The 10,690-nt window shown below is 32.6% G+C and overlaps 1 protein-coding gene and 1 long non-coding RNA gene across 2 annotated transcripts; one reads left to right on the top strand and one right to left on the bottom strand.

Moving 5' to 3' along the window:
- The first annotated feature begins 550 nt into the window (after window positions 1-550).
- Window positions 551-985, top strand: LOC135146018 (uncharacterized). Its single transcript, XR_010283647.1, has 3 exons — window positions 551-627; window positions 687-746; window positions 810-985. It is a non-coding gene; the product is annotated as an uncharacterized LOC135146018 (long non-coding RNA).
- A 4,417-nt stretch (window positions 986-5,402) lies between these two features.
- On the bottom strand, window positions 5,403-6,503 carry LOC135145984 (sporozoite surface protein 2-like). The gene has a single exon (XM_064078112.1). It carries the CDS (start codon window positions 6,501-6,503, stop codon window positions 5,403-5,405), a length of 1,101 nt encoding a protein of 366 aa, XP_063934182.1.
- Between the last annotated feature and the right edge of the window lie 4,187 nt (window positions 6,504-10,690).

Here is a 10,690-nt window from a genome sequence, read left to right as displayed (position 1 = left end):
GTACTCGTAATACTAATTTTTGTGAATTTTATGGTATACACAGTATTTGCATGCTTTTTAATATGTTCTATTTCCAGGCACTATGCGCATTGTGTTATTTCCTTTGCACATGTAGCAACCAGTGTTAATTGTTCTTTTCTTGTTAAGTTGATTGCTAAAGCGTTCCCAGCATTCTTTTGTTTAGGGGTAAGATAGTTGCCGTACAAAGTGTGTTTAGTTTCAGCGTATAGTAGTGAGTTAAGAGTGTATTCATGGTCTATTTTATCTTGCTGTTTGGTATAATATTATTCAAGGGAGATTATGTCACATTTGTACTTTTCAACGTTCTATATATTAAGGCTTCATTTTTAGTAAGTCAGCAAATTTTGGAAGATGAGGAGCTTAGAGATGTCTTATATTTCCTACGATATGTACTTTGGTTGTTAATGAATTGTTTGTGTTGTAAATATTATAATTAAATTTATATAATTCTTTCATTCTATTCTTTCTGCTATATTTGATTGACTTCTTGATTATAGCTTTTCCATTAGTACAAATTACAGTGAAATCAGTCTCATCATCTAATAGTATATTTTTCTTAAATAAAGGGGTGAAAATAGTGGAAGATTTATATAACCTGTTTTTTTGGTTTTTGATTAATTATTTAATGTGATTACAGAACTTGGCTAATATCTACTATTACTTAGTAGTTTTTGGTCCTGGGATAATATGGATGCAAACTGCAGAGTTTAATTATAAAATATAAGGTCGATTATCTTTGTTTATATTCTCTTAATTAGATTGAATTAATTAATTAGAATTTTTCTCAGAACTCCTGCAATCTGTTAACAGGAAAAAAAGGAGAAGCGTGAGTTCATTTTCGCGTTTTAGGTAGTAAAGTTCTTTCTCTCTTGCAGATTTTTAACTTTGTCTCCTCAAATGGAGAAGAAGGCTTCAAATTTTATACTTTTCAAAAGTTATAGATACTTAATTACTTGAAAAAGAGAGTATAGTTAAATTTTCTTTCTCTCTTAACTGTTGAAATAGAAGTGCCTAAAATTGTAACCTTTAAGCGTATTGTTATTTATTTTAATCGTTTTTCCCTATTTAAAGCAAAAAGGGTTGTTCATGTTTACATTATAAAAGTAATTGGGAAGCGTTTTAGTTTTATCACGAACTAACCCTATTTTAACTGCATAATTTATATTAGAAATTGCTTTTTTTTATGGTGGAATGCACAATTTTTTTTAGAGTAAAATCTGTAAAACTAACAATCTATTTACAACACATTCAGATGGGCAAAATGACCTTTTTTACATTTATGGAAATAAAACATCATTGGTGGCGAGATTACCGCATCTATAAGGAAAACCCTCATTAGGGTGCGGTTATCCCGTTATAAGGGTACACAGACTCAACACGTCTAAGTTCGTGAAAAACCTTTTAAGATTACTGAACTAGAGTATCTTAGAGCCTTAAAAATCAGGCCCTTTCTCTTCTTCGGGAGCTCTCTAGATCCCGGGAACCTCTTGGACTTGACTTCTAGGCGATCTTAGAAATACATTAGTTAATCTTCTTCTTGTGGTGAACTATAACAGTATCACTTCATAGTACAGCACTAGAGTCTAACAAGAATATAGGAAGAAAGCACTATTGAATTAAGTTAATTTAAAGGTAACTACGTGTTCTCACTTTAGTACGAAATTGGAATAAAGCTTTATTGTTACTCAGCCAGTTTTTAGTTAGCCAGCAAGCGCCAAGAATCGAAGCGAATAGCATTTATTGACTATGCCATTCTTTACAGGTTGCAAACATGCCGGACACATCTATTTACAGTCGATATAGCGAAACCAATAACTTAGCTATTTAAACCATTTTCAAGTTAGTAGAAAGCAAATCAATATCTAAAAGGCATTTAGTAGCCTCAGGCCTTTCGGGAGAGTTACCATCGCAAAAGTTTTTTGGACCTTTGATCTTTAAACAACCACTCAATCCGATATTATGTCGCCTGCCAGTTAAACCTCACGAATATAGCTTTTATTATAGAATGTGGCAATGGCTTGGAAGTCTAGGTTCATTTTTTCTTTCCGTTAGTTCGGGATGACTGACCATTTTGAAATAATTCTTTCGCACTTCCCTTGTTAGGCCATAAGTTTTGTTCAGCACATTTTTACAAGGCGTCCAGTTCTCCCACTTTTAACTTCAATATGCCTACCTTAGTGAAAAAACTATAATTATTGTGGTTGTCCCTAGCATAGTATACATCATTATGCCTCATAGGTTTCTTTTCTTATTTTATTGATAATACATGAACCGCTCGGCTTTAAAGCAGTTTCTTCACTATACGGGTTCACGGATACCTTTTTGGCCGTTATTTCGTTGGCAATAGCACTCATCGCTATATCATTATGTCAACTTCTCTCTTTAAGGCTTTTTTAAAATTTAATCTTGAAAGTCAAGCGGCGACCCTGGCAATATATTTTTCACTGTGCAGCATGAAGAAGTTTTTGATGCTTAACAACCGGGCGGCTTTTTTAAATCGTGCACCCACGGCCCATTTCGCCACCCCCTGCTCATACAACAGAGGGGGCCTCGCCCTTTCGATAAAACAGTTAATGGTTTTTTAAAACGGTTCCGTGTTGCGACCTGAATAGATATATCCTGGTCATACCCTTCTAACTAAAATTTTCCCACCCTTTCTGTTAAGCGAACTTGAACTTTAATTTTTCTGCGTGACGCACTGGACGATGGTTATTGATTCACTCAAGGTTTTAGTTGCTGTGTATAATTTATTATGGTTGTGTTCAGCTTTCAAGTATTAAAGTTATTGAACGCGCATCAGAAAAAAAAAACGTATACTGTTAGTCACTACTATTGAGATTTATAACAATATCTTCTGTGGTACAATGAGACTTCTTAATTAAAAATGGAAAAAGCTACTGGTTTGAATATTTGTCTGGAGTGAATGCTCTTTTAGTATTCTTTAGTGAACCACACTTACGCAGTTTACGGAATAGCTGCAGAATTAAAGAAATATACAATACAGTACCCAACTATATTTCTGAAAATAAAGAGGAAAAAATATATATATAAACAAAAGATATTTATTACCTCATATATACCCCAAGACAATTTAGAAGCAAAACTAAGAAGAAAACACTAATCTAAAAAAACAGAAATAACAAAAAAAGGTATATAAAAAGTATCATATAAAGAGTGACAGTTAAAAACATTAATTAATCAAAAACGTTGTTTTTCTGTTAATTTTCCGAACTAAATTGATTGAGCTCTTTCTTTGTTTTTGTACAACTAATTTTTTAGTACAAAGATACAAATATGGAAAAAATTTAAATATAAATAATAATACAACTAAGAATTGTTAATTATTTTTGTCTTTTGTAAAGATTATAATTGTATGCTATGCTGTATTTAACAAGCTGCTCGCCAAGGCTTTTTTGCTCTTGTGTTTTTTTTTCTTCATTGATTAGAGGACGCCAAAAAATGGTGACGGAGGTTAACAGCAAGATTAACTTATAAACTTGTTGCAATGCTAGTCAGTTATAAAATGAGTACAGAAGCACATAGCTACATTTTAGGCGTGAATCTACCCGCACACCCACAAAACTTGCTTGCAGGTCTTTGCATGCTACTTAAACCCCCTCATGCGAGCAGTACAAGGTATACGGGTTAATGATTACATCAAGTTCCAAATAGGCAATATAGCATATATATATCCTATATAAACTCTAAATATAAATAATGATGCAAAATTTTTACTTAACATTTTAAAAGTTTGGGAAGGCCCTTATATTAAACAATTTTTTACTTCCTTCAAATTATCCTCGTTAGCAGAACTATCTTTTACTCAGGCTACATAAACGGCTATTTTTGTTATGCGACACTAGGGCACCTGACTAAAATAGAAAATTTCCGTTTTAACACGAGCAACTAATCTAAGATTAGAGGCTAAACCAGATTTAATCCTATGCCACTCTATTCTCCTATTAAGCAATAAATGATTAACTAGAGAGGTGGGGAGTGCATAATTATCGACTAGTTTATGTAACTCTTCAAAAAGGTATATCGGTTCTAAGGCGTGGGCTAAAGGTGTATATTCGAAAAAACATCTAGATTTTTAATTTTATTGAATAAAAAAGAAAGGAACAGAGCTCTGAAGCAAGGAAAAAGGCTTAAACTATTAAGTAAAATAAATACGACTCGAACTTCCTCTTATTGCGGAAAAGGGGCGTATACTTGCAAAAGCCAAAGATAAATGAATGCATAGGCACGTGCACTTATTACGAGGGCTTAAAGAGGTTTTGATATAAGAATCTGAGCTGGGTATTTATTACAGTTAAAGTATCATTTCATATATTTATAACTAATTTAAATTACTAGTTCATTATAAGTTTTAAAATACAGCTTTAGTCATCCCGAATTCACAGAATGTAGTGATAGCTTAAAATTAAATATAATACATCTATTGCATTTTAGTAATGAAAATTTAAAAACTATTATCTCATTATTAATACTTCAAGTTATAAAAAAGTTTTAGCTTTTCTGATTTTAATTCAAGTTAAAGTACTACAAGATAAAAGGCAAAGGAACTTATCATAGTTTTATTATTGTTAATCATTTAGTTTTCAACCTTTGTCACTAGTTAAGATTAGCTAGGTTGTTGTTGTAAACTCGTTACCGATATTACACTTAACATAGGTATTTTAAAATTTTTTTTAACAATAACACTTTAAATTAGGTAACTAAAATTTCTTTTTAATAGAAGGGTATAACATAAAATGTTCATTTACAGGTTGGAGGCTTTAAGAGCTTTATAGGTTGCAACAATTGGCATACTGAAGGCTTTAGTGCAGTAATGATTCAAGTAATTTTTGTAACATTTCAAATGATAGATTTAATAATTGTAAAATACTTACGAATGAACCCACGACATTGCCGATATAGGTTAAAAGGTAAAAACAGCGTGAGTGTTACCCGCACAATATCTCTTAACACCTACTATTTACTATTATTTATAAATTACTGAGACTTATCCAATATATGTTGCTTTATCTTTATGCCCACTTAAATTAAAAGAGAGAGCAAGAAGAAACTGGCTTTAGGTAGAGTGGTAAATCTTTAGTAAACCGCGTGTTAGCCCATTAGCAAACTACCATCATAAAAAAAAATTCAACAAAAATAATATAACATAAAGGTATATATATAAGATTTTAAAAAGATAACATATAAATATACTATATATGTTATATATGAGCAAAAAAACCCATTCTCCACCACTAAGTACAGCTTAGTTTAGCTCGCTATTAAGATAATATATATGTTTATAATTTTCATATAATGTAATATTTCATTTTATTAAATGATCTTTATTAATCGTTGTTATCTAGTCATTCTTGAGTTAAAATCTAATTTTCCTTAATTTTGCTAAGTGTTAATGGAGGTGCATTGTTGTTTTGTCCCACATCTTCAGTTTGTGCTACATTGGGATTGTTAGGGTCGGGTTGCTGAGGATTTCCAGCTTGGGCCTCATTAGGGTTGTTAGGGCCGGGTTGTTGAGGGTTTCCAGCTTGAGCCTCATTAGGGTTGTTAGGACCGGGTTGCTGAGGGTTTCCAGCTTGAGCCTCATTAGGGTTGTTAGGGCCGGGTTGCTGAGGGTTTCCAGCTTGGGCCTCATTAGGGTTGTTAGGGCCGGGTTGCTGAGGGTTTCCAGCTTGGGCCTCATTAGGGTTGTTAGGACCGGGTTGCTGAGGGTTTCCAGCTTGAGCCTCATTAGGGTTGTTAGGGCCGGGTTGCTGAGGGTTTTCAGCTTGAGCCTCATTAGGGTTGTTAGGACCGGGTTGCTGAGGGTTTTCAGCTTGAGCCTCATTAGGGTTGTTAGGGCCGGGTTGCTGAGGGTTTTCAGCTTGAGCCTCATTAGGGTTGTTAGGGCCGGGTTGCTGAGGGTTTTCAGCTTGAGCCTCATTAGGGTTGTTAGGGCCGGGTTGCGGAGAATTTTCAACTTGAGCTTCATTTGGGTTATTAGAGCTAGGTTGAGGGGAGTTTTCGTTCTGAGCCTCATTGGGGTTACTAGCGCTTGGGGGAGTTGCACCCGGATCAATTGGTTCTACTTTCGGGTTAGTGTTTCGACTTCTATCTGAGGTACCGGGGTTCATAGCTTGACCAGATTCTTCTTCGTTTGCCGCTGAACCTTGTGTCTCCTGTTCCGTATTTTTTGAACTTGAAGAATTTGTTTTTTTACCAGTGACAATTTCATACCAAATTTGGATATATTTCTTCCCTTTTTTCTTCCAAAACTTATCAAATTTATTTAAGCAAATGCGGGTTTGGTTGCATTGACAGCGCCTAACAAATGCTTTCGCGCAGGAGCGCTTAAACTCAATTTCAACGTCTTTAGCAAGTGAATTTAAATAATCGTTATACTGTTTGTTTTGCACAGTATCTCCTGCTGCTGAATTAGTTCTATTACTTCTAATTTTTTCAGCAAGATTATGAGCAGTCTCCCGCATATACTTTTTTGCGTTATCTTTATTAAAGTTTTCACATGAAATATTATTTTTGTGTTCTTTTTGTGAAGAAATAATAAACTCTTTTAATTCTTCACCAGTTTTGTTCCAGTAATCAACTGGATTGTTGGTGGGCGGAGCATTGGGGGACTGAAGTTTGCCATCTTTAAGAAATAGCAGTATTGCGCTCAAAGGTAATAAAAGTTTAAGAAACATTTTATCTTTGCGTGAAAAGAATGAACTTTATTTTTTGTTCAATATATATATTTTAAAAATAATTTTAACAAAAGATTAAATGATATTTAAATTAAAGCTTGTGGTTAACAAAATTAGTAACTTTTTTTAAAATTTTGGAATACTTAACCCTTTTGGAAGGCCTTAAAAGTGTTTTAGTACCACCTTCAAAATAGCTCGTTTTTAAAAATGAATAAACTAGTTTGCATTTTCCTTACTGCCGATATTATTGTAATGTAATATCCGGCATAAATAACTTTTAACTAGCGTGCAACTAAATTAACTTTAATAGTTTGATAGAATGATTAGCGAAACCATACATTAATTAAATAGAACAAATTATTTAACAATATTTGCTTATTTGAAAGGAACGATATGCACGCATTTGCATTAAAGGATCGTACTCGGATTCAAGCTAAGTCCTACATTAAGAGGTTCGGTTAAAACAAGTCTTTTTTATTATTATTAAAGTAAAATATCGCATTAGTTCGAGGTTAGAGAACCCTTAGTGTGGGTTTAACCGAAGCATTTTACTAATCAAAGGGCCCTTTATTGAGTGTGGGCGTATAAACAAAATTTGGTAAATTTTAAGGGGTTGGGATCTCTTCAGCTCTTAATTAGTACTAGTAACTAGGCCTTTCAGAACTTTTTGGTTAACAATAAACTATTATACTAACAGTTTTCGATACTTTAAATTAAATGCCTTTTAAACCTCTTAAATTAAATAGTGAATTTGTAACCGTTCTTCTGATATATACATAAACATTCATGGAAAAGTAGTAGGCTTTACTTCCCTTCGATACCCAGCAACGGCTTTTAAAAATAAAATTTTTTTTTTAATTTATTTTCAAATATTAATACAAGCCCAAGCTAATAATTGGTTTAAAAATATGAGTAATGACAGCCAGTATTAGTTTATATCATTAGCAGACTCTATATTTAAATTATCAATCTCTAAAATACTAGTATAAAACTAAATATTAAAAAATTATGATACCGAAGTTTACTTAATTAGTAAAAACTAATTAGATATGTGATAATAATTTGATATTGCAACAAATAATATCTTGAGATTAAATACATTTTTTTTTAACTTGGCACTAATTCTAAACCCTTAACTATTATACTTTATTGCAAATGTTGTAATGTTGCATGTTCCATAATGGAGTTCAGTGTTCGGTAATCTATCCTATGAAAAGACCGGTTGAGACACAAAAACACCTTATTTACATTGACTCTTTAAAAAAAGTTGTCTTTCACACCACTTTGTTATATTTATATTTACCATCTTTTAACTTAGTCAGCTAGCAAGTTATAATCAATGTGATCTTGTTTTTCTTTAACTTAATGAAACCTCTGGTAGTTTTAGAAAGTTTAACTATACATACTCATTACATGAGCTAATAACAAGTTAAATTAAAAAATAAATAGTTTACCAAAACAGTCTTTTTAAAACAAAATGTGTTGAGGTACATCGCAAACTCTATTAATAGCACAGTTAATGTTTGCGCCCTTGAGCTAACTTTACTTATTTGTTATTAAAAAGTATAATAACTTGATATAAATATTTTATAATTCTCTCCTCTGCTCTTAGTAGGGCATATAAGACTTTACCAGTTTTTGTAATCAAGTAAATTAAAAAAATAGCTTTAATAAGTAAACGCTACTACATCAGAAATGCAGATAGGAATGTGCACAAAAAAACAACTTTTTTATAGAAAACATTTATTAAATGAGAATTTCCAATGACAATACAACAGTTAATATTATTGGTCCTAAATATTTCGGTCTCTCTGAAAATAAGACTATATATTTCCTATTTACCCCACTCTTAAAGATCCTCGCCAGGTTCTATATCGAAGAGAAAAGATACAAATCTATAATAAGTTATTTACAATAGCTCCACATTTCGCAACATAATTTAATTTTTTACGTGCTCCTTGAGTGTTAGTACCGGTGGTGAGTAATGTATAAAACAATTTCCTTATTTAATAGTGGGTTCTTGCATCTTTTTTACTAAGTAGTAAAAAGAAGATTAATGGGGTGAAGGTTTTCTTTTTTTAAAGCTTGTTTTAATGGTAGTAAGAGGGGAAAAAAGAGGGGTTAAATGAAACGAAACGTTGAGGTTGGTGAGACTAGAGATATATTATACGCAGTACAAAGCAAACTTTTTTAATATAATTTAGGGGATAAGAAGGGTGGTAAAAGGTCCTTTTTTATAATTCTGACTGCACTCTATATTTTTTATATAACTTTTAAATGGTTTCTGCTGTTTAAGGCGCTTTAAGGTCGCATCCTTCTTTTTTTATAACTTTAAATTAATAATATTAAATTTGTTGGTACAGGCAAGACCTCGAGAAGTTGTATATATTGTAAATTGATATAGTGTAGGAAGCTCGACCACCTTAAAGTACTGTAGTATTATATTTCATAATATAGAACCCCTATTGCACACCAAACAAACCGCACAGAAAATGGTAGAGAGGATAAAAGATGGTAGCAGTGGTGCATGTGCTGCCTTAGTCTTCTTTGTATTCATATTAAGAACAGTAAAAACTATTATATGCATAAATGGTTATTTTCGCTTGCTTTTGCTTTTAAATTTTAGTTATTAAAATTCAGTAACTTTATTAATCTTGTCAATTGTAAAGGTTACCTCATCAATATCTGGGAAAGAACGAGTGGAGTCTAATATGAGTTATTAAGTATTAAATTTTAAAGTTTCTATTGCACCTTGAGTTACCTTTGATTAGCTTGCCATATTGGTAGCTAGGGGTTTTCATTCGCTTAGCCCCTCAAGTTGTCTGTAGTTATTTAACATTAATATTATTTGCATTAAATATAACAGATTTATTAAACTAACCTACTGCTACACTTAAAAGAAAAGGAGGTGGTGGGCGTACACTTTAAAGGTACGATACTACTAATTTTGTTTCTTAAATTCTTACAAAAAATTTACCAAATTTGGTACTGTGCATGCAGAAAAAGAGTTCTCGCTCACACTACTACCAAAAAAGTAGAAAAATGATTAAAATGTAGTATTATGAGTGTAAGGGCACGGATCTAGGACAAAAACACTCTGGCTTAACTCAGATTTAAGAGATCTTGCGATTTCTTTTTCCTTTAAATAACCTTCCCAGCAAGGGTACCTTTATGAAGAGTAAAAGGCCTTCGAGTCCAGTACTCAGAGCCACCCCTCCTGTTGGTGGCTCAGACAGAATGGCGACTCGTGATCGATTTGTTTCCGCTACCCTTAATCCCTTTTTTAAGAGAGCGGTTTACTCTCGATTTACTGCGAATCAGCAGAAGTCATTACAATACATTAAAGCTTAATCTAATATGTATCTTATCATTCACTCGAGAGCTCGGTGTTTATAGACCTAGTCAAGCACAAAGAATACCTTTATATATAAAATATAAAGGGAAATAAACGGAAAGTAATAACTAGTGGCGGTGCTGGTACTTGTTTCCAGAAGGTCTTAGGTTTGGTTCTCGGGCCATATTATGTAAAAAAATGCTTTAATTTATTATAAATATTCTGTATTAGCTAAATGATAACAACTATTTCTAAACAATTAATTACTAAAAATGATTACCGTCCTTTTACATTCTAGCCTTGTAGACCAGAACCTATAACAATTACTATTAACTACAATAAGGACCAATGGCCCGAAAACCCAACAATAATAACAAACGAAAAAACACAAGTAGAGAGCGAGAAAACTCGTTATTTCCTTTATTAAAGTGGCTATATATATATATATAGCATTTTAGGGTAATCACGTATATACTATCTCTATTTATTTTCCAAATAGTTTTGGTTTCCTTTCCGTGCGCCAGTCGATGTTAAAATTTAAAGCAGCTCTATCCAGTGGAACATTTGCTGTAATAGCATTAATTCTTTACCACGTGCTGCGGACGATCACTTCATTCACATCCCGGGAATGTTTTTTAAG

Source organism: Zophobas morio, unplaced genomic scaffold, assembly GCF_036711695.1.
Source record: "Zophobas morio isolate AGI-343-1 ecotype UQ-CSIRO unplaced genomic scaffold, CSIRO_AGI_Zmor_V1 ptg000205l, whole genome shotgun sequence".
NCBI classification, from domain to species: domain Eukaryota; kingdom Metazoa; phylum Arthropoda; class Insecta; order Coleoptera; family Tenebrionidae; genus Zophobas; species Zophobas morio.
This window is presented reverse-complemented; position numbering and strand designations above follow the sequence as displayed.